The sequence below is a fragment of the Triplophysa dalaica genome, chromosome 4, assembly GCF_015846415.1.
Source record: "Triplophysa dalaica isolate WHDGS20190420 chromosome 4, ASM1584641v1, whole genome shotgun sequence".
Taxonomy (NCBI): domain Eukaryota; kingdom Metazoa; phylum Chordata; class Actinopteri; order Cypriniformes; family Nemacheilidae; genus Triplophysa; species Triplophysa dalaica.
In genome coordinates, this window is record NC_079545.1 from 20,035,005 (window position 1) to 20,059,181 (window position 24,177).

General features: G+C 36.1%; 3 protein-coding genes across 4 annotated transcripts in view; all 3 read right to left on the reverse strand.

The window, feature by feature from the left end:
• Nucleotides 1-3,309: 3,309 nt before the first annotated feature.
• Nucleotides 3,310-9,852, reverse strand: pip5kl1 (phosphatidylinositol-4-phosphate 5-kinase-like 1). Its single transcript, XM_056745556.1, has 10 exons — nucleotides 9,482-9,852; nucleotides 8,018-8,212; nucleotides 7,035-7,085; nucleotides 6,664-6,818; nucleotides 5,634-5,758; nucleotides 5,444-5,478; nucleotides 5,295-5,350; nucleotides 4,824-4,936; nucleotides 4,465-4,627; nucleotides 3,310-4,273 (listed from the first exon to the last, which is right to left on the reverse strand). The coding sequence occupies exons 1-10, from the start codon at nucleotides 9,494-9,496 to the stop codon at nucleotides 3,784-3,786; spliced, it is 1,398 nt and encodes a 465-aa protein (XP_056601534.1). The 5' UTR covers nucleotides 9,497-9,852; the 3' UTR covers nucleotides 3,310-3,783.
• A 119-nt stretch (nucleotides 9,853-9,971) lies between these two features.
• dpm2 (dolichyl-phosphate mannosyltransferase subunit 2, regulatory) lies at nucleotides 9,972-12,095 on the reverse strand. The gene is made up of 4 exons (XM_056745586.1): nucleotides 12,050-12,095; nucleotides 11,474-11,563; nucleotides 10,698-10,800; nucleotides 9,972-10,610 (listed from the first exon to the last, which is right to left on the reverse strand). The coding sequence occupies exons 1-4, from the start codon at nucleotides 12,050-12,052 to the stop codon at nucleotides 10,555-10,557; spliced, it is 252 nt and encodes an 83-aa protein (XP_056601564.1). The 5' UTR covers nucleotides 12,053-12,095; the 3' UTR covers nucleotides 9,972-10,554.
• An 857-nt stretch (nucleotides 12,096-12,952) lies between these two features.
• The window catches only part of eeig1b (estrogen-induced osteoclastogenesis regulator 1b), a 31,291-nt gene continuing 20,066 nt past the window's right edge, over nucleotides 12,953-24,177 (reverse strand). The window contains exons 6-13 of one of the 2 annotated variants that reach the window (XM_056745563.1): nucleotides 20,143-20,259; nucleotides 19,338-19,384; nucleotides 19,058-19,212; nucleotides 17,241-17,381; nucleotides 16,716-16,914; nucleotides 16,500-16,621; nucleotides 16,232-16,301; nucleotides 12,953-15,817 (exon numbers count right to left, since the gene is read on the reverse strand). In XM_056745563.1, coding sequence (XP_056601541.1) covers nucleotides 15,772-15,817; nucleotides 16,232-16,301; nucleotides 16,500-16,621; nucleotides 16,716-16,914; nucleotides 17,241-17,381; nucleotides 19,058-19,212; nucleotides 19,338-19,384; nucleotides 20,143-20,259 — 897 coding nt within the window. In that variant the 3' untranslated portion in view covers nucleotides 12,953-15,771. The remainder of the gene's footprint in view (nucleotides 15,818-16,231; nucleotides 16,302-16,499; nucleotides 16,622-16,715; nucleotides 16,915-17,240; nucleotides 17,382-19,057; nucleotides 19,213-19,337; nucleotides 19,385-20,142; nucleotides 20,260-24,177) is intronic. The other variant, XM_056745564.1, reaches the window with a different exon arrangement.

Here is a 24,177-nt window from a genome sequence, read left to right on the forward strand (position 1 = left end):
TATTGGACTATATACAAGAAGGGAAAACATATAGACAAAAACAACATATCGTTTTGTAATAGGTGTGTTATTTACAGGTTTAACCGAGTCGTTCTTACAATGTACAGTTTCCAGATGCTATGTGCACGTGTGGTGCAGATGGTGTCATCTGAATAAGAAAACTATAATTTTCCTAAAATAAATAAGAGGACTTGATTTGTTTAGTTTAGTTTACTAAACGGAACATAAAATGTACAAATTACTTGCAAAGGAATTCGGTGTTTTGGAAACGTTTTCTCATATTTAAGCAGTCATTTTGAGTGTTTTGCCACCACGTGGTAAAGTGAGACGTCCATACCCTCAATAGGTTTTTGTTTAAAAGCTTAAATTAGGTCTGTAGTTAAAAAAACTCTATTTTCAAGTTTTATTAAGACAAATCACCAGTTATTGCCCGCTCGTGATTTTAAAAGCTTTATTGTGTCTTAAAAACGGCGGTTGAAAACAAGTTGCTTAGCGACTACATTTTTTGGCGAGACATTAACGTCATCATAAAATTCTCATATATAATGCAACATGGGCACAAATCTCCGGAATGGTGAATGGCGATTCATTTGAGTAATTACTTACTACATTTATATCGAGCGACCGTAAAGCCTCATGTTTGCTTTTTACTGATGGTGACTGTGTTTAGGCTTCAAAAATAATGAAAGTTGTGTTCATTTGTAAAGATTATTTTAGTAGACAAAATTTGTAAGTATCATGAACCTTTCAGAGCTTATTTTTTCTTGCGTTGTCTATGGGAAAAATCAATAGGCTTTTGGTCGAGGGAACCACTAACTTCCGAGTCGGCCTTCAGAAATCATCCCTGCACCACTTTATATGAACTAAATGTATGGCCGAATTGTGCAGCTTATGCACATTTCTGACTAACTATCTACTGTTTACAAATAAGGTGCACTGTTATTTTGTTTCCTTTATAAGGAATGGTGCAAACCCAAGAACTATAAAAATGTGGTGTTGCTAACCCAATTAAAGAACCACCTAACAAAGAAGAGCAACATCTGTAAATAAACTTTGGCTTGAATAATTGTTATTTATTAAGATTTATGTTATTCACGTGCAAGGTCAGCACGATTGCTTTTTGCATGGACTCCAGCAGTGACACCCTGCGTTCAATCTAAAGGGCTCTTCCCTATGCCCCAAGACTGTCCCCTTCGGACCACAGCCTTTAAAGGATATGACCTCTGAAATGGGACCTCGCTAATGGGGGCTATTATATGGATATAAGATGGAAATCTTCTATTTTGAGGTGGTATTCAGGCCCTCTTTTAAATAAATGTCCAGCACTCCGTCCCCCTGCTGTTGCCCCATTTCCAGCCCAGTAAATATTATAGGAGGAGGAAGTAACGGCTGTAAAACCCTTCCTCAATTTTCTCCAATGGAACCACTTGAATTGACCCCTTAAATTTAATGTTTTTTTAAGTCCACATTGAATTTTGCTAAAATGAAAATGCAATCCCAAATTTTCAGCCTGTGAATGTGAAGGCATTTAAGGCCACAGCAGGGCAGTGTTGGCTTGCTCATTGGGAGTCTCCATTTATTTTGTTTATGTTTTAAATAGTATGTATTTATTAGAATGATCTTGCTCTTTCTATAAACCCTATGCATTTTGCTGTGTTTTACCTTTTCTGTTTTCCCTGTTTGCTCCTGTAAAGCTGCTTTGGAACAATGCACATTGTGAAAAGCGCTCTATAAATAAACTTGAATTGAAAACTTGAATTTAAGGAAGATAACAATTGAATGATAATTTTGCTGCAGTTTTGCTTGGTTATCTTAATCATATATAATCAATTCAGGGAATGCATTTTCGTTTTAATTTTCGAACTTAAAGAGCGTTAAGATAGGCATTTAAATGACAAATTAAAGGGATACTTCACCCAAAAATGAAAATTCTGACTTCATTTACTGACCTTCAAGTTGTTCAAAATCTGTTATAAATGTCTTTGTTCTGATGAACACAGAAAGATATTTGCAAGAATGATTATAACCAGAACGATTTTGCCCCCCTTTGACCACTATAGTTGGAAAAAATAGTCAAAAGTGCAACAGAACTGTTCTCTTTCCTACATTCTTCGAATTAGCCCTCATTTATCAAACGAACATAGAAACCAGCATACATCCGATCTTAAAAATCCGCTAACGACAACGCTCGAGTGTAATTCATGAAACTTTCTTATGCGGCCAATTCCGAATAATCGTACCTTGATAAATGCGTCGGCTAAAGTCGATCGTAATTTTGATTATGGGGCGCTTATATATAATGTTTATATGTATTTTTTTTCTCAATAATCTTTATTTAAGTGAAGAAAAATTGTGGTGGGTGGAGACAGATATGTTTCTAAAGAGTACATATAAACATTATACATATAAACATTATATATAAGCGCCCCATAATCAAAATTACGATCGACTTTAGCCGACGCATTTATCAAGGTACGATTATTCGGAATTGGCCGCATAAGAAAGTTTCATGAATTACACTCGAGCGTTGTCGTTAGCGGATTTTTAAGATCGGATGTATGCTGGTTTCTATGTTCGTTTGATAAATATGTGTTTAAACTCTAATGCTGCCAAGCATGCATTTCAGGCTGCTTAAAACTAGCAGTTTTATCTTCGAAGTAGGCTAGCCTAAAATCGTATCCGTTTTTTACACAAAAAAAAACGGTTAACCTTGTAATTTCAAGCAAATACATGTTAATGTAATAAGCTTGCGTACACGTGCCGATACCTGTCGTGAGATTTGTTTTTGGTAACCGCTAACGTCCATATTGATAACTGGCAAGTTTTGCGTGGAAGCTATAGTGTACGCAGTTTCTTTGGCACCTGATTTGGCACCTAATGTTATTTTAAATGTATATTTATTTTACAAACTGCATTGCCATTTTGCAAATTGCATTTCAATTTGCTTCCATAGTATGGAAGTAAATACAGCCTATATTACATTTATGCATGTAGCAGACATTATTTTAATTTCATTATACATTTTTTCTTAGTATGTGCAATCCCCTGGGATCGAACTCATAAACTTGGCATTGCTGGTGCCATGCTCTAACCACTGAGCCAAAAGAAGGTTAATTAAACAAATTAAACAGTACTTTTCTACAAACTAAACTAGTTGTGCTACCTCTTAAAATTACGTTTTTATCACTGTCAAAAATATTGTGAATTACATAAAAAAACAGTATGTCTTATTATACTTATATTTTTATGTAAAGTAAAAATTCGGACTTTTCATATTCTTATTCTGACAAAAACATATTCCAGAACACGTGACAGAACGCTCTTACAGTTTGTGTCTCCTTCCCAAAGCACCTTAAAGGGTGAGAGCTGCACTTGTATTGACTCTTTTTTTGTTGCCTGGCAGAATCAATGCCGTATAGAAGACAGAACAGATGAAAAGGGGCTTCAAGTACCGGTCGCATGTGAAATTTAAATATTGAAGCCAGATTTGTAAATGCCATCAAAAAATAAGAAATGGAATAGGAGAAAGTATACACATCTGACTTGTATTCTTTATACTTGTATACCTATCATTTTTCAATGGGAAAATATAGATGCAGTTACTTGAAACTGTGTTTTTCAAGAAGAATCAGTGTTTCCATAAGTACTTGCATTGGGATAGTTTTATTTGAACAAATAGTTGTTCAAAGACATACTCTGAAAGCAGACACGCTCAAATGTACATTCTGTTCATTTCTACAGTTTTGGCCTGTTTATATAATGAGGTATGTATGGCTCAGGTGTCTAAGTACTGTGCACACTTCTGTCATGCTTTGATTCTGTCATGCTATGATTCTGAACCCACTGGCATAGCCTATAACAGTAGGCTGGAGGACTCACTGTTGAGCATGTTTGCCGTGGATATCTGAGTCTTTTCCACAGATGCTCAAGCTTCTTTCTGAAACCATAAACAGTGAAGATGTCAATGATCCCGATAAAGTAACGCTGCTCTGGTCCATCAATGACATGAAGTGGGTTCTTGAAATTGGGAAGAAGCCTTCGGTTCTGGGCCTGGAACACTTGTAGATCGGCTGATTCTGCTCCTGTTCTGCTAGGCTGCTCGATGCTTTCTCCCTCGTAACTTCTATTATTGCAACAGTGCATTTCTGTTGCGTGACCCTGTGATGTCGAACGATTTAGTTCCGAGGAGAAGAGGATGGAGTCATCCTTTGCCACCACGTCAGGAACAGTGGCTGTAGCAACATGTGTAGGACTGGAGGTTGCATTAACAGACCTAACAGCCAGCCACAGAGAAGAGAATAATAAAACAAAGAACAATCATTGACTAAATGATTTTGAAATAAAAGCTTATTTAAGTTTTCCTTCAGTTTCACGTATCAAAATCATATTATGAATAAAATTAGCAATTTATATATCTGTCATTGTTTGTGGATGTCTGTATTCATGATCTGCGTTTAAGCTCACTTTTTGGTGCGCTTGACGAGTGTTTCGAAAGTGAGATTCTGGCTTAGCTCATCCTGCTGTAAGGGGTGATGGGCCAGCAGGAGGCTATAGTCCAACACATTGAGCGTCTGAAGAAAGGCTGTGTCAATCTCCACCTGACGCAAAAGCCAAAGGCGCTGTTGATCTGTCATGAACAACAGAAAGATTTTGTTTTTGTCTCCTTTGACTTTATAAAGGTCCTGGACCAAAATCACACTTCTGTTATAAACAAGAGCCAGTAGTTTCAATGTGCCAAGACATGCATCAAACAGACTATAAACAGTGTTGCTGTTCATGTCTAAAAGTTCTCAAACTTTAAGAAAAAGATGGCCGAGGTTCACCTAGGTTAATGAACTGTCCCTCAAAATTGAGATCCTTTAATACAACAATCATGTGGCTGCCTTCAGGGGCTGGGGCTGTCCACCGGCTCACCTCACAACCTTTAATATCATACCTTATTACACATGAAGAGAAAATAATGAAAAAGAAGTTAAATAAGTAAATGAGAAGGAGGCAGGGGGGAATCAGATGCACACAAGAATTCTTAGTGGGAGATGGGCCGGATCATTATTCCATTAGTCCAAGCTAAAATTAACAGCTCAAAGGCAAAGTAGTTGTAAGACCGATAATTTCAAGGTTGCAGGAAGAGTTTTTCTGTTGTGTGCTCTTGAATATCTTCCCAATTTTAATGGAAATTTGATAAATATTACATTTTTAAGATTTTTTAAAAGATTTGCATTAAATTAAAGACTATTAATGGGCATTGAAATAACATTTCACCATATTTGTAGCATGCCGCATTGAAGTCTTACCGTGCAGTGATTCTTTCATCTGGGTAGAAGACACTTTGCATCACAATAAAGTATTTCTGAACACAAAAAAGATCAAATGAATCTTCATGAACCTCAAACACGATACTGTTCTGTGAAAATTAAAGATATTACTGAAATTAATTCACTACCATCTTCTGGTGAGCAATTTTGATCCTGTGAACACCTGTCCATGAAAAAAGCATTAGAGCAAAACTAGCAATTATACTTTTTTATATAAATAGCCATGCGTTACTATTAATGTTACATTTATAAACAAAAAATGAGTAGAAAACAAAAATGTGTTAGAGACGATGTGTTCATTTGCTGGCTGATTTTCACCTAAAAATTTGACAAGCAGGGAATGTGGATACTTCTCCAGATGCTCCATGTAGATTCTCAAGATAGACAAGAGAAAACGGACTTCCCTTTTACTCTGTGTCTTTAAGAAGAACCGCTTATCATTACTGAGCAGAGGAGAGAGGAGGTAAAAGACATTTTTAAACCTATATGCTGTCCTAGAAAGACAAAATATGTCTTGTTCAAAAAGAAGATGATATTTACAATCTTTAGGTAACCGGAAGAGGATGTGAATTAATGGGTATGCCCTTCACTTTACTCTTGTGGAAAATTTATTGTCATTATATATAGTTTGTCAGTTGCCTTGGCAGCCATCTTGGCCACCTCTGGGGGCAGCTACTTTCAACTCATCCATGTACAGCTCCTTTTACTTAAACTGGAAATGACCGAAAATCTCATAATTATATTAAAATACCATGTTTTAAAAGATCTGCCATCAATGTTTACAAAACAAATATTTTAAGGCTAATGCACACATTAGAAAGTTAAAAACAGATTTTAAGGCTAATGCACACATTAGAAAGTTAAAAACAGATGAAGTCTCAAGGTAATAAGCTTATAACTGTAAGGTAGAAGTTATGTTCATATAATCCCTATTCCAAAATACAGTTTATCTACTTCATTTTTTATTAAAGGGGTAGTTCACCAAAAAATGTAAATTCTGTCGTCATTTATCATTGTCAATTCAACCTGAATGACTTTCTTTCTCCAGCAGAACATAAAAGAAGATATTCTGAAGAATGTTGTTAACTGGCACCCTTTCACTTGAACTGGTGTCCATACAATAGAAGTGAATGGGTGTCGCCACTGTTCGGTAACCAACATTCCTAAAGAAATCTTCCTTTGTGTTCTGCAGAAGAAAGGAAGTCACACAGAAATTGCAAGAATCTGAGTAAAGTAAATTTTAATTTTTGGGTGAACTATCCCTTTGAAGGTCTGTCTGTTCTGTATAGCGTCTCTGGTATACATACAGTATATGCTCCCGGTTCGTGGGGCATTTGTGCCGACTCACGTCAAGAAAAAGTCAGCCTTGCTCTTGGAATTGCTGATGAATTGCAGATAGCTGCTTTCAGAGGAGAGGGACTGCTGATATTCCTTCTCTGTCATCCCCAGAGAGCGTCGCAAACTGGCGAAAACTGGACCGGCATAAGTCTCCATTATGAAGTCCTTTATGTAAACATTATGGATCAGTTGTGTTTGGATCAGTTGTGGCAACTGAATATAATAATAGTGATACATTTTACATGTATAAGTAAAAAGGACTTTAAAACCTAACATTGATGACAGACTGCATAGGTCAAACAATACACGTGTAAAATGATCATAACACAGACTTTTCAATGCTTTCTTGCTTTCATCTATTATTCACCAGAAAAACCAAACCTTATGGATTTGCGTAACCTCAAGATTGTAGTCATCTTCAGATAGCTCTTCCTGAAAAACGAACGATACAATGATTAGTAATGAAATGCGATGTAATGGTGCAAACTTTTTCAGCAATACAATGCAATGTTTTTTGTGCAATTGTGTTTAAATGCTTTGAGTCCCAGACAACAGGAAGCACATTCATGACCCATACTGCTGTATAAGCAAACGGAATTCAATGACATTGGGATGTGCAACATCATCTGTATGTGTGTGTTAGTGAACAAGCACATGACTATTAAGGCGACCATAACATGCTGTATTCGCGTCGCTCTCAGAAAACTTGCTCTCATCTCCCTTAGGACTTTGTTTCATGGAATACAAAGTGCATTATTAGCAACTTTATTGCTTTTTTAAATAGTTATAGACTTTTTATTCAAATTAAAACATTTATGGTCCAAAATCATATGGAAATTCTAGTTTCAGATTTTTCACTGCAAGACGCAATACATCTGTTTATTCATGTCATCTAGCTTAGTCCATTTTTACCCTCTGATGGCACTACTATGCACTAGGCATTGTTTGAAGTACAATGGTGTTTGTTTCCCTGATCTGTTTCTCTAGAGCAAATGAACAACATAAAAACAGCTCCAAACAAACCTCAAACACAGCGGTTGGATTCTCCTTCAATTCTACAAACACATATTCTCCATGGAAAGATCATACTAAATATGTTCCTCTCTGTGGAGCATCTTCATAGTAATTAATGATAAATAGAGCATGTCTGTCTCCTTGGAGGTCTTTGATGATCCCAAAGGGTTAGTCTGTCTCATCTTTGTTTCAATATGCAAATCAACACTAAAATGGTTCTGTCATGAGCTTTATTAAAAAGATTTACCGACAATTTAAGTAAAAATACAGGTTTTCCCTGATTTACCGACAATGTAAGACACGATATTCAATAGGGACTGCACGAGGGGTATGCTCATGAGTATACTCACAGGTAAAGGGTTGTCAATGGTGTTTTGAATGGCAGCGCAAAGTCCTTCTTTCATCATACATGTGAGGCTGTAGAACTCGTGCTGCTGGTCGATCTCAAAGAGACCCAGCATTTTCCACCGCTGCCTCAGACCCCCCCACCTCCTCCTTTTTATGTTGCGTTTAGGTCGGCTCACACTCGGCCCTGGCATTTCCAACTACAACAGATGATATACACGTAAGAAAAAAACTTACAAAAACTGCCTCAGCTGTAGCACAAACACACGATTTTACATATTGACCTGGATTTTTACTGTTCATAGAGTGTCAAAAATGCTTGTGGCATTGTGAAATTCATAATGGTAAAAAAACATTCATGGTCGAACAACATAGAAAAAGTAGATTTGGGAACAAAGAGGGTTAAAAGTTCTTAAAAAATCTAGTTTTATGCTACTATGCTAATACAATTAGCAATTATTACACAAGAGAATATGATATAGTTTACTGCGCTGCACATTAACTAACAATTGCCATTGTTGTAGTGGTCACCATATAATCACATGTGATTTGCAACAGGAAATCCTAAACTGCTTTGTCACTATGCGAACAGTACAAGAGGACAGAACACAATTTCTATCTAGTGGGTAAAAACACCTGCAGCAGACCAGCTCAAATCTGACATGCCTTTGGCCATTCAATACACTGTTCCTTTAAAGGGATAGTTCACCCAAAAATGAAACTTCTGTGCATGAATTACTCAACCTTAGGTTTTTTTTTAAACCTGTATAAATGTCTTTGGTCTGTAAAACACAACGAAAATATATTTAGAAGAATGTTAGCAACTGATATTTCTGGGGCACAGTTGACAGAAAAACAGAAAAAAAATCTAGAAGAACTATTTATACTTTAGTAGTCAATAGTGCCCCCGAAATCGAACATTCTTTCAAATATCTTTCTTTGTGTTCAACCACACAAAGAAATTTATACCGTTTTGGAACTTGACGGTGACAGAAGTTTCATTTTTGGGTTAACTTTACCTTTAAGTTACAAGTCTGCACTTTGCCTGTAATAGATACGTTTTGCTCATTTTCACTGATCAGCCGAAGAAGCCCATTTGTGTTTTTCTCCCAGCTGTCATGTGCCCGTTTTGGACAGATTTAATCAGACCGAACTAAGTATTTGTTTTCATCAATTAAAAAATAATGTAATGTTTTCCGCCAATGAAGCATTCGGCTTAAAACACACCTGTCTATTACACGAATACCTTTATTTAGAATCAACCTTACATTCAAAATAATGCAACTTATTATTTTATGGTTATTTTATTATCTGACGAGGTCAGTATTTAATGTAACTTGTTACCTAACAACAGGGTGTCAAATAAAAGCTAATACAAACTCATCCGTTTAAACAGTCAGTGAAACTCTGACATCGATCATACCTCGATATGAAAGAAAGAAACAATCAAAGATTTGTACAGTACATACCTCAGTTTGACTCATTATTGGTTTGCTAATATATCGTCTGTGCAGGTCGTAGATGGAGAGATCAGCTCATTCTATATGCTCGAGTGCAACATTCGTTCACTGGGAGATGATAAGTGAATGTGTGTGAGCTGCGCGTGCTCGATCAATCCCACACCGGAGTGAGTGCGCGTGACTGCAGCAGTGGCCCATCCCACACCGCACGTAACCCCTGCGCCTATTCACCGACATTATCAACGAAATGCGCAGTCTATACAGTCAATATACCTGTACACATACAAATATATAATGTATTGTATCCATATATTTTAAAAAATCTTGTCATAATTAACAACTGAACAGTTTGTTTGCAAAAACAGATAAGTGCGGGGTTATTTTGTTAGAAAAGCTGTACGTTTTTTAGTTATTATTACTTAACCAAAACACCATAACTGCAGTTTGATTGATAGGTAATACTTAGAATGAACAATAAAAAAACAAGATCTTGGGGGAATTTGTTTTTAAATCAGTTTTAAACGAACTCTTATAATACAACATATATTGTACATTTTAATAACATGAAATACAAGTTACACCAACAACTTTAAAGACAGGTTTACATATTACAATTTTATTTATATATGTTTTTTTTAGCGGATGTCCTAAATTAGTAACTTCTAATATTATACCTTATAATGAAGTCAATTTAAAACATTGACCCATCTAGTCCAATCATTTCTCAATATAAACCATAAAAGCAAACAAATCAAAACTAAACTATTTCCTATTGAGCACTCATCCAGGGTCAAAGTAAACACATCTTTCCCTTAAGGTGCAAAAATAAAGATCTCTTATTTGAGTTTATTTTCCTGACTATGGAAAGATTTCTTTGAAGTTAAATCCAGTTTGCAGCCACTGCTCAAGTTGACTGCGGTGTTACTACATGTTGAGTAGTTATTTGGCCTCCTAATGAAATCTAATTCATTAACATCCAAAAGACTGTAATACATCATCTCGTGGCTGTTTACAGGTGAAGGTACATGAGTTAAAACAACACCACTGGCTCTTGTAAACAGATCAGGACAACGTGGAGAATCTTAATCAACTTTCTTAGGTTTTCGATTCTTCCATGTTACAACCCCTATGAAGGTACCTGAAAATGAGAGTAAAAATAGGTTACTTAAGTATTGTTTGACCATTGTTTTACGTCGTTGTAATGCTTATTGCTTGCTTTACTCACCAACAAAAAGTAAGAGGATTAATGCTACAACTCCAGGAAGTATGACTGAATATTCCCGTGGAAGAAAGTAGCTGTGGAACACATGATCGCTGTCTACAAATGGCTGGAACGAGAACGATCAAGTTTGTGTTAATGGTCAATGATATTTAAATAACTTTAAGTGGTAAAGAAAACCAAGATATTTTTACATAAAGGATAAAAGCCAAACAGAGTGTAGTCTTCCCTGCTGCTGTGGGTTACGCTAAAAAGTTACAGATCAAACCCTTTTTACTCATTGAGTGTGGAAACTAGAGTATGAATTTCAAAATTATAGTAACTGCCTGTATGGTTTAGTGAGACAAGAAAGAACATTTAACTCTATCTTTATACAAGCTGGCTGCAGTTCATAAAAGGGAGCATTGGGTGTTTTTAACGACTTATTAAAATAACTACTTATAGTTAACCAATTTGTTTTTACACAAGATTCAAATCTAGTAAACATTTATAATACAAAACACAAAATGGAGCATTTTTTACCATGTAAAACATCTGACCACATGCAGTGATTTACACACATTTCTTGCCATGTGAACACTCATGCACAATTTTGTCCACACACACATTCACAAGCTCAGGATGTACAATATAAAGAGGGCAAAAGGGGATACACTGACTTTAGTTAATAAGGAAAATCAGAAGAAGCTTTAAATCGATGAGGTGTATGAGGAAAATTTGTCCTTCGATTAGGTGGAAGGTACAAACAGTCTTATACTGATACGCATAAAAAAATCCCTTACCAAGACTATGACCCAAATGGTGTAATATGTGAACAGTAACAGACTAAAGCCAACAAGTCCAAAGCCAACAGCTTGATCTGCTCCGGTCGCCTGAAAGCACATTTTGTTTTTAGGGATTATTTAAAATCATAATCATCTTGTTTGAAATCAAAACATCAAAATCATTTTTAAAACTTATAAATACATTTAATATCATGGAAAAAACGACTCATATTATTTAATGTTTAATATAGATCCATACAGAGCAAATACCATTTACTTTGTTCATTGAAAACTATATATTTGTATTTAATACAATTTATTACAAAATGTACATGACTACATACAACAGTTCTTTATTAACTACAACTGGTGTTAGTGGATGATATATTTGGTCGTATCCTCATGGGTTTTTCCAGAGTTTGTTATAAGTGTTAGCTGGTCATGTGTGATACACTCATCGTCATTAGAAAATGAAGGCAACAGGATGGAATTTTTGACAAGAAAGTACACGCTGTCCTATAAATGAGCATAATGTTAATAGTTATAATAGCTGGTTTTGTCTTTAAACTAAAAAGAAGACTTCATTTATCTTACCATTATGAAGGTGCTACTTCCGCAAGCATCCGAAGTTCCCTGATTATGAAACGTACTTCCGGCTTCCAACGAAAGTCATGCTGGGAAATGTAGTTTTTAATCTCACACTTCGACTCTACTATTCACCACACGGTGGTGCTAAAAGTCAATTATTGGATAGAAGCGGCGCGATGATTTGGAGTTTCAAGCGTATAAAGTCATATCACAGAGCTTTATTGTTTGTATATGCTTTATTCAGAATTATTTGCAATTTTCTTTACATTTTTAATTTTGTGCATTAGGGAAAATACATGCTAATATCAACCTAAAGAGTTTTTATTAAATGTTTTCACCATACTGATAGGTCAGATGTCAAAATTTGGTGGTTTAAACACCGATGTTGAGTCTTAAAGTTTTTAAAGCATAGTTTTCCATAGTCAGGGAAAACTGTCACATCCATAATAGTCCTCATAAACAGGCACATAAAAAAAAAATAGTAACTATTTTATGCTCTATTAAGATCCATCCCTTCTTGGGTTTTATTCCTTCTGCTATGCACTTTTTAATTCACAGAACTGCATTAATTGTTTCCTCTTTTAAAATAGAAAGCCAAGTAAATGGATTGACTGATATATTTCTTTTGCTACATTGTATGGGTGAATTTACAAAGTTATGACAGAAAATGTCACATAGATAAAGTTTGAATTGCCAATTACTGTTTCAACTTCAATAGTTACACACACCATCAACCCTGCTTGTCCTCTTCCAGGCACTGATAATTTATTTTTAATTTCTCTGTTTTGTAGAATGCCAGATGTGTTTTTGTATGTTAACAACCGAAACCTTACAATTAAGTAGTAATTTGTCAATATTGTATTAGCTTGATGTTTAAGCTCACTATTGAAATAAATCACAACAAACATGTAAAATACCCAACATTAACTTTATTTCCCCCAAAATAATACATATAACATCACCTCACAGTTAGATTAAAGAAACATTCACATTTGAGTGTACAAATATAGTCCATTGTTAGAAAATACAGTATTCATCTCCATGCAAACCAAACATAACCATGAAAGCTTTGGGGCAATAGCACATTGCTTAGGTGTGATATCTGTCTAAATCAGAAAAAATAAATTCATTTATATAGGTTCTACGCTTTTGTAAAGAAATCTCCAGAATATAATTTATTATCAGTATTGTTGTAACCGACATGGATGTCATTTTAGAAAGTGCATAGCTTTCATCCCTATAGTAAAGAAATAATAATCAACATCTTGGAAAATGTGTGAGTTACACAAGTCTTTAGTATTTAAGTGCTGTTGTAGTGAAGGTTATTTATACTTGTATACATATATTTGTGTATATTCTAATGTTTCTTGATTCTGGAGCAATTGCTGCAGGATGGCCACATAGTGCATATATAAAATCATATAACATGACCATCATAGAATCACATGATGTAATTAAATAAATTTCAATGAAATTGTATTGACTGAACGGTCTTAAAAAAAGCTCCAGAATACGGAAAATAATCCTTGCTATAATAAACATCTGCATATAGAACCCAATCAACGCCCTGCAACAGTATCTTAAAGAGGTCATATGACACGGCAAAAAACCCCACCTTACTTGCGGGGGTGTGGTTGTGGGGGAGGAGTTTCAGGCAGGTCTGGGTGAGGATTTGCTTTGAGATAGAATGCTTCTTTTGTTCCGACACTTTAATATTAAAAAAATTGTACCTGTCTTATACATGCATGGGCAACTTATAACACACCAAAGGCACAGAGAAACACGTATTTGTGCCATATGACCCCTTTAAAGTAAATAATATAATCTGCATAAGAAAACTCATCTGCATAAGAAAGATCACCAGTAAGAGTCAATTACAAAAACATAAACATTACAAGACTTTGTAAGAGAATAAGAAGAAAACAAGAATCACAGATGATCGTTTCCGCTGTTCATGGGATCACAATGTTAAGATATTATAGAATTAGATATTAAACTCCTGTAAAGATTCCAATGAACCAGCCAGCTGGTTCGAAAACAATGCTAGGACAGAGTTACTGTTGCTAATAATGTTTTTTTTTGTATCGGAATGGACAACAGGAGTACACCACAAAGAGTAAACAATGAAAATAATTAATTCATACATTGTTCAGTGTCTTTATATTAGCTATGAAGAAACACTAGGCTGCAACCTACAATTTATTTTGCCCTTTCAAAGTTAGTGTTACTTTAGATTTCCAGGAGTTAGAACAGAACAGCAGCCAGCTCATGCCACAGACGCAATATAAAAGGTTAATCATCATCATTAATGATGTCCATTCAAATGGACTTAAAACACTTACAGTACATATTTAACTTTCCCTCTCAACTGTAGTCTACTTGTGAACAGTGATTATTATTTTAATACATGCCATTTAAACTCACTACAGGTGAAATGTTTTAAGGGGAAATTTCCTAGAAAGAATTCGTAAAAATGAGCGTGTGCAACAATAAAAACAGGCCCATATTGCACTTTCCTCACAACCAAAGATGTGCTGAACTCACAATGTCAGTTTTCAATGCTCAGATCAACTGAGAACTTCTCCATGATACAGATCACGGCTAGCTAACTTGATGCGAAACAAACAATAAACATAAAGAAGAAACACAGAAAGGGGGTTTCCATTCTCTTTCATGGCTATTGTATATTGTTTCCGATTGCACACCAGGTGCCGACCAGAAACACAGAGGCAGTTGCCAAGGACTTAGTCTTGTGACAATGAGTCACGGCCTCTGATCTAACCCAACAAACAATGGGATTTTTCACGTTTGTATTCTACAAGATAAAACTTTTCCAGAAAATGAATCTCTGTGTGTAAAATGCAGGACCATTTGGATACTGACAAGGCTCTTCCAAGAAAATACCACATAAATAGCTTGACTGTATCGTTGTGCAGCCATCTTGTCTAAAGAAGACACTGAGTAACTATCAGAGCCGAAACTCATAGTCACATGAACATTCACAGCTGAAACCAGCAGCACATTAAGATTTGAATAGTGGAAGAGGAAAAATACTGAAACAAAGATTGAAACAAATGGGGATTTGAAGAGAGAGAGAGATATTTATAGATTTTATGTTAACCAGACCAGCCGGAACACAAGTAACCATCGCAGACACAGTTTGTGAGAAGAATAGCCAAAATGTTCTCCTCGCCTCTGACGAACTTGTACGGCCAGCCATACAGTACATAACTTTAACAGAGGCTGGTATTGGTATAATGGACTGGTTACCAACTTTATCCAACTACATTATCATAACAATGTAAAGTGGTTTGTTGCGTTCACTAAGGTGTGAAATATGACGAAGTGATAAAAGGCAAATATGCAAATAAATAAATCTGAAAGGCTTATAAAGATCTAATGTGACGTTAAACTGAATTTGGACTGCCCTCTTATTTCACAGTGTTAGACTGCCATCATGTGTCACTTCTTAAGGCATTTCAAGTAGTTGATATCCTCAGAATCCGGTGAAAAACATTTCTGAGGATTAATTCTTAATCATAGATCTATGAATGTTATAGAAGTACCCATTTATTTTGAAAATGTGTAGCATGGTTAGGGTGATACCATTGTGATGTGCGAGTACACAGATTCACCCTAAAAAGAGGAGAGTGATACACTTCCTGTCTTAACAAAAAAAACGGACGGCAGTGGCTTTGTGAAAGAGTGCCCATCGTTCCTCCAGCGATCTAATGACTCTCGATGACCACTTGTTCAAAAACACCGGCAGACACCCTTTTAAAAAATAAAATAAACATATTATTGAAATGTGACGTATCAAAAAAGCAAGCACACATTACTAACTGGAACAAATACATTTGGAAAGTTTCTATTTCCTTTTACAAGATATATCATACAATTCACTTCACTGCATTTGATAAATAAATCCAATTTTAAAAAACTACTTACGTATACTCAAGTTAATTTAAGTAATACAATAGATTTCTAATGTAGTTTAAAAAATCAGTGTAGTGGCCTCAAACGTATGATGCTTATTAATTCAATAAAAGGACAGAAAGAAAAAAAATCAAGTAAAAACAAGACATGATAACAGCCTGTACTCAACCAATTTAGGCAAGTATTATTAATTTAATAAACAATGTGTTGTTTACATAAAAGGCTACAGGATATAAAAGAGCGCCAGTTTACCTGCTGACCAGCTGGATCCCACTTAAGGCTGTGGTACCATCCCTACTGATAAACAGTGTTAGATTGCTGTCTGCAAGAGAAAGATGGACAAAACAATCAGTTTCAGAGCTTCACACGTGGGCATTAAGTGGGTAATTCTCACATATGTATCAGTAGTCAGCAAACAATGTAATGAATATAAGTAAATCAGCACCAGCTGTGAATAAAGACAAATGAGAGGTACAACAGAGCTAAATACAAAAGCCACTATGTTGTCTTCTTAACGCACCTTCATTGTTGCTGACATCACTGAAGTTCTGACTCTGCACAATCTTCTCCACGATATCATCAGCGTCAATACGAGTGTCGTCCACCCAGGTGGGTTGAGTTTCCACAGAGTCCTTCTTTCTTCTGTATAAAACATTCAATATATATATATATATTTATTAGTCAGCAGGAATGTATATTTTTCTAAGTTGGTGCGGTATGATAATAGCCTCCTCACCTTGAGGGTCTGTTGGGGGGCAGAGCAGGACGGGGGGGCCGTGGGGGCTTCTCTGGTTTTAGCTCTTTCTTCTGTTCTACAGGGCTCTCGGCAGCTGTGGTGGTCCCTCCAGATGTGTTACTGCTGCTGGTGGAGGTATTCCGGCGATGCTGCGAGAGATCCGTCAGGCTGGACGAGCGAGAGTACTCTGTGCTGTAGCCTGTGTGGAGTGAGTGGATGAGTGAATTAGCACATCTCTTAATCAGAAGACACTGTATAGTGCATTTTTATCATTTGTTTGCTTATAAAGCTGCTCTTTTCTATACTGTAAGATTTTTCTTAACATCTTTTTTTGCTAAACCTAAACAAATTTTGAAAAGGCACGTTTCTCTTTATTGCATCTGACTGTTGAGTCCTTTTTTATAAACTGCTTGTGATTTTTCTCAATTGTGAGTCATAACAGCTAAATTAATTAAATCTGCTAAATTAATTGCATTTAAATGTGTATTTTCAGGTGTTTTTACTAAAATCAGCCCTGATCTGTACCTGGTGTTCTTTTGATCATGCCCTGAGCCCCACCTGAGATTTTGCTCTGCTGGCTGGCAAAGCTGGAGTTGCGAGAGTGTCCCGTGTGAAACAATTCTTCTGGACTAGATAGGTTCTCCTCCAATCCCTCCTGATGGCCTCCTGAAGACAAAAATTATCAGGTAAACACAGCACACCCATTCTCTTCCAACGGCAATGTGAAGCGCTTCTTCTTTCTCCTTTAAGTGAGAAAATCAGTCCTACCTCTTTAAATTATTCCATAATATAAAAAAATTCAAATTTCATTGCTGTTAAACCATACAAGTTACATTTATGTACATTTTTCTCCTTGAATTAAGTTCAGGGCTCAACGCTAAGGATTGTTTCTACTGGCCCGGTAGGGAAAGTAATTCCAATTACTGTCAAAATGTTCACTGGCCCCACAACAAAAGAGTATTAAACAGTATCTAGATATTTGTTTGTTGTTACCCATTGAATGATAATAAATAAGGCTATAACTCATAATTTCAAATATTGTTGAAGACAACTAATCTCAATAAGTAACAACATAAGATCAAGTAATCAAAGTATGTGCAATCGCACATACAAATGTAATAAAGCAAACATAAAAATAATCAGTGCATTTCAGGTGTCTATTAACATAGTATTAGAATAGTAGTTATCAGGTACAGAAATTAAATAAAGTAAATACTTTATCGTCTTCACTGTATTAAATATAATATTGTTTTAACCTTACTAAACTATAATTTAATCAGTGAAGATCAGTGAGTGTGTCAGTGAATCCAAGGCTGCGTTCAGCCCTGACAAAACATTGCAAAACTTTGGTGTGTTGATGCAAGAGTTGAACTATGGCAGCTGAGAACGCCATTCTTTTTGTTCTTTTATATTTTTTGGAGCCTGATGAAATCGTTATAAATGTGTTGAATACTGCAAAATAAATGTCTCCTAATATCTTCAATTGTTGCGTATACCGAGCTGCAGGGGACACATCTGTAAACGACTATACTTGGACCCATTGTGCGAGCTGTCTCTTCAATACCGTGTGGGTTATAATATATCGATCAACTAGTAGTCCTCAGTGTCATCACTGTTCCAAGGACATGTCTGAAATTGAAAGGTGACAGTGGCTGCTCCACAGCTTTGGAACAATTTGCCAACGTATATAAGATTAGCTCCAACATATGCTGAGTTTAAGTCTCTTCTTAAAACAAATGTATTCACTATTGCATATGGTGACAAGTAAGCACAGTGGCACAACTGTAGTGTACTATTTGTTGTTGTGTTTTGTTTACTTTTGTATATTGGTATATGTTTTCATTTTGTACAGCACTTTGGCCAACAGCTGTTGTTTTTAAATGTGCTTTATAAATAAATATGACTGACTGACAAGTTCCTGCTGATTGGGCTAACATTCTTAACACCCACCAAACAAGAGAAATGTATCTCAAACCCTGTTGCACACCGTTTCCAGGAAACGTATCGTTTTGCTTAGGAAACCGTAGCAAAATGTTGCGCACCGGTAAGAGTTTGAATGTGCCCCAGTCCTCTTTTGCATCTTCTTGGGAATATTTAAATAGGCAAGTCTTAAAAACGTACAAATTATAATTTTCCATGACGATACAGCACTGGCCCAATCGGACAAGTGACAGTTCTCTCAACTGGCCCCGAGGATCTCCCCTGCTGGCCCCCCATCGGTCATTCCTTTTGTGTCGAGCCCAGAAGTTGATTATTCTGTAGCAACACTCCTGTAGTGTTACAAAATGAAACAGAAAGTACATCTGGACGTCTTGCAAAACGGTCTACACAGATGGACATACCCGAGTTGTGGACGGAATGTCTGCTTTTGATTGGCCGGCGAGCGGTGCTGCCAAGTGATGGCAAAGAGTGATCAGCTGTGCCCTCTCCCTTGCGGTCCAGCTGCAGAGAGGGGTCCTGGCCAGCTATGGCAGTGGTCTTAGCTGTACTCAAAGGCCTAAGGGCAAAGAAACTTTTTATATTCAGACTTCCACACAAGCTTGAAAGATTTTCTACATATGCTTGATAATCAAACAGACAGAAGATGTTTAAAAGGCTGAGAATGATATAAAGCACACTTACATTTTAAAGCAGGGATCTCCAGACAGAAGAGTCATGCCAATAGTAACCTAGGAAAAAAACATCGATATTGTTCTGATAATAAGTCTTCATATGGGAAACTAACATGAATCAACATGATTCAAAATAACCAAAATAACTCAGATGAATCATTAAGGGTTCTTTGTTTTATTTAAAAAAATTCCAAGAGACAGTGAGTCAGTCTGTCACACTGGCATTCATGAGCTGGTTTGGCTATTCACATATCACCCACACAGTGTGTTTACTCAAAATAACTGTGTGGCAAGGACAGCATCTCTGTATGCATTCTATAAACACACATTTACTTCTGCTGTCCAGTCCAACCAAAAATTTTAGTTCTGTCACTATTTACTCACCGTCAAGTTTTTTAGTTATAAGAATGCTTACAACTTAACAGTTCTTCGCCAAACCATAGTAGAATAAATTATTTATAAATATATTTGTTCTGTCGAACACAAAAGATGTAGGAAAGCAAACGGTTCTGGGTCACTTTTGACTACCATTGTCATTTTTCCTTCTATGGTAATCATTGGTGGCCAAGAACTATTTGTTTACATGCATTCTTCCAAATATCTTTCTCTGTGTTCATCAGAACAAGAAATGTATACAGATGTGGAACAACTCGATGGTGAGTAAATTAAGACCATTTTTATTTTTGAGTGAGCTTTCCTTTTAATACATGTTAGGATTAATGGAAATGTTAAAATAATAATTAAGTGTCTAGCGGCCCTTTAAAATGACTGAATCAATGTATCGTTCAAAAGAGATGTTGGTCATATTCACAGACCTTGAGTATGGAGTTGTCTTGCCGAGTGTTCTTGGTGTCGTAACCTTCCAGTATACAGCATCGAACAGTGGAGCCTGAACCAGCAAACTCCGCCAAGTTGAGGTCTGCAAAGCCCAGCTGGAGGTAAAAAAAAGATTTTATTATCATTTTAGACATACAAAAATAGAAGGGAAGTATTTATGCTCCCAAGTCAGTGTTTGACTGAGCTCTTACATTTTTTTTTACAACTGTACCATTACTATAGCTTCACAAGTAGAATGTAACACTAAGAATTAGTCAAAATAAATCTGATGGGATTTGTTTAGTGTGAACTGTAAAAAGAACATTTGCATAACTAGGTCTGTAACTTTGTTTTCATCCCAATAATTTCTGTTGTTTTAGTTTTCAACGTCATAAAACAAGTGCAATGAATTTATTGTAGGTTGTAACGTCAAGTTGATTCTATAGCAATACGGTTTAAATTGTCTGTTTTGGTGAATTAAAACTGTTTATGTTATATTGAACATATTAATAAAACATATGATTTTTGCTGATGTCTATCGAAAGTTAAGCACATAACATTTGTTTATCTTTTTCCCACTGAAATGGTCCATGTATAACTACAGGCATGTGAAACAGGCAGATTTTAAACACGAAATCATTCCCCTCTCTTTCTCCTCTTTCACTTAATAAAGGATTGCCGAACATTCTTCTTCTGTTTCAACATTTTTCTAAAATGGTGTGTTTCGCAACTGGTTCTTGCCTGTTCTTGCTTGAGAAATTCCATTAATTTTGATTAGTGACACAACAGTGATAGATATCTTCGATATTTTCTTTAACAGATGTACAGTCAGCACTGATGCACTTGACCAGATGTCCTTTAAAATTCACTGATGTGTGATACTAAAGCAGGTTCAGAGGATGAAGAAAGTCCCAACACACACAAACTGACGTTTTTATCATAGAATGTGCAACAATTAAATGTTAAAAGGGCAGAAACAGGCTTAGAGCTTTACTTTGGGGTTTTAAAGCTGTAAACGGCACATCTGTTTTTGAACGGTTTGTGTGTGAATTGCTAAAAAGCTTTACGGTAGAAAGCAGCTTTAAGAGCACAGGACAAACTCAGGCGGTCAGGATTTTTTCCCATATATTTCCCATCTCTTCATGGATCTGTGTATGCGTGTCTCGTGTGTGCTGACTAGCAGATATCTTCCTTATCTATATTTACTTTTCCATTGCTGCCTTTAGCCCTTTCTGTTCCCTCTTGGAATGACAGACTGCTTTCTAGAAATTACCAACCAGTTATTTTATGAGCTATGAAGTTAAAATCCAGATTACACCATTACACTGTTAAATTAATAGCCGAACACCTTTCATTTTCAGTAACTGTTATACATAAAATATTAAAACTTCATACATTTATACACCAAATTGATTTGCATTCAAAGCTCCAGTGTAAGAAATTTAGCGGCATTGCGTATTGCAACCAATGGCTCACTCCACTCCACCCCTCCCTTTCAAACCACTACGGTGGCCGATACAGAACTAAGATGTTGTCATGTTTTCGCTTCTTTGCAGAAGGAGATAATGTATCTATGAAAGTTGCTCTGTAGAGCAGTTTGTCGTTTCAGGCATCTATAGTAACAATATGGCCAATTCCATGTAACCTCTGCATTTAACCCATCCAGAGAGTAGTGAAAACATGCACAGCAAGTCGTGATCACACGTACACTACGAGCAGTTGGCAGCTATTACTGCAGCCCCTAGGGAGCAAGTGGGGGTAAGGTGCCTTGCTCAAGGGCACTTGAGTTGTAACCTTCTGGTCACGAGTCCGACTCTCTAACCATTAGGCCACGACTGCCCCATCACCTTATACAACTCTGAGGACATAGTAATGTATATTATATTGCATTTCTGTCAATTAATTAATTAAATTAATCAGTTTATAATTTAGTAAAAAGATTTGGTCAAAGAACTTACAGCTCAAGACTTAAGCTCTAAAAATCCTTTGAGCTATTCAATAATGAAGAAATAAATGAAAAAGATAATTGTCACAAAACAGCTGTTTATACTTTCAAAACTGGATATATTTGAATGACACGTGTTGTATTATGAAAGTAACAATTAAATGGCTGCCATGGCAACGGTTCCCTTTATCTCCCACCTAAGGTCATATCCACCCCCTTCTTCCTGTGTTTCTATTTCCTTCCCGGTTACAGTTCATATATTTGACTTCCCTCATTCCCTGTGTCAGCAGAGTGTGTTGACACGCTGCTCCTGTTCAGGACGTATGGGATGGGTTAATAAAGAGAAAAATGACACCAATGCAACCTCCCAAAGAAAACAAGCTCCTCATTACGCACACAAACGTAAAAACACGCCTCGTGCTGCAGTAATTAAACCATAAGGACTATAAGAATCAACATCAATTATACACGTCATTAACTCGATAAGGATACAGTATACTGCCGACCAAAAGCAAAGAGGAGTAACTACACATTTGGTCAAAATTTTGTTAAGGTCTACAAGCTTTGTGACATTTGCTCTGTCTTGTGACAAAGTCTCCTGGTTCAATTTATCTCGTTTCTGAGAAACGAGAGAGTTAAAATTGCAGTAACTATAAAATCCAAGATAATATGAAGGCAAACTAAGTGAAGTTACTGCGTTCTGGTTTTGTTTTCCCGGCTATTGAAACCGCAGATACTGCTATTGGCCTTGGTAGCCGTAATACTCACACAGAACTAACAAGCCAACCAGCTAGCCTACCATGGCACAATCCCGCAGTCAAATGTTAGTTAAACTCACGTAAAAACACAAACATCCAAAGACGTGTAAGGAAGTTCGCAAAATATTAACTCCTAGCCAGGCAAATGACAGCTATACAAAAAATTAACATTAACTAGCCAGCCGCTAGTAAATTAAACAGACATTAGCCTACCTTCTCCATTGAAGGCAATATACACTCTGACAGTCGTGACAATAATCTGATTTATAGTTGTGTTTATGTTCGTCGATTCGGACATTATTCAGGCAGATAATCCAATTGTAGTGACAAGGGTTACTCCCTCAAAAATTAGCTGGCTCTGGTTAAGTTATTGTAATGCGAAATTAGCTAAAAATAGCTGCGCATCTTCGCAAAATTGTCAATACCTCCTCAGGAGCATTATCGCCACCAGCTCCAGGCTACTGGATGTCAAATTAAATTAAAACAGACGATGAGTCTGAATTTTGAAACCAATCTGCCTGTGTTTGCGATCCACAATTTGCAAACCACATTAGATCACATGATTGAGACATGATTGTAAGTAAGCCTTAATTGCCGACTCAATAAAACGATTGATGCAACAGCTTTTATGATTATAGATTTTATTTCATAATCAGTAAATATAACAAAAATTTTTAGTTTAATTAGTGTCCTATCATACTTGTTCAATAATAATAATCTGCTTTTCAACTGTCAGAGTACATCTTGCCAATCAGTTTTTTGGATATCACAGATAGCTATGAATCAGAATGAGAAAAACGACTCTTCTTGAAGCTTATTTTTGAGCAATTTTAACATTCCCAAGGAGCAAACATCAATAAAATGATTAAAGTTATTTAAAAAAATTAACACAAAGAAGAAAGCTGGAGGAACACATTTTATTTGTAGATACTGCACTTTGCTTTTCCAATAGTGTTTAAGTTGTGTAGGGTCATCCAAAAGCAAAGTGCAGTATCTGCATTTTGGTGGTCAAAGGTCACATCACTGCTCATGGTTTTTATCTAGAATAAAATTCTTCCTAATAACGCATTAGATAAATGCAATGCCACTAATTTACCCACAACACGTTTGACTGGCTGGTGTCAAAAGTTTAAAGCCATCTCACTTTGCCTTTGTGGGGCAGTATACATTGTGACATATTTTACTGTCACTAAGGAAATGTTCGTTATTTATACATTTATACATTACAAGGTGGTGCTTTCTGAGAGGATTTGCTTAAGTATTTTAATTGTCTTTAAATCGAGGTATAAGATGTAATATGACAAGTGACTGTATGGTGCTCAATAAAATGT

What these genes read in the sequence shown, in the direction of transcription:
- dpm2 (XM_056745586.1), bottom strand. An exon ending in CCATTTGGGTCATAGTCTTG is followed by an intron (nt 10,801 to 11,473) that starts GTAAGGGATTTT and finishes TTCTCGTTCCAG; the next exon opens with CCATTTGTAGACAGCGATCA. An exon ending in AATCCTCTTACTTTTTGTTG is followed by an intron (nt 10,611 to 10,697) that starts GTGAGTAAAGCA and finishes TCTCATTTTCAG; the next exon opens with GTACCTTCATAGGGGTTGTA.
- pip5kl1 (XM_056745556.1), bottom strand. An exon ending in AGGTTACGCAAATCCATAAG is followed by an intron (nt 6,819 to 7,034) that starts GTTTGGTTTTTC and finishes GTTTACATAAAG; the next exon opens with GACTTCATAATGGAGACTTA. An exon ending in CTCGTCAAGCGCACCAAAAA is followed by an intron (nt 4,274 to 4,464) that starts GTGAGCTTAAAC and finishes GCTGGCTGTTAG; the next exon opens with GTCTGTTAATGCAACCTCCA.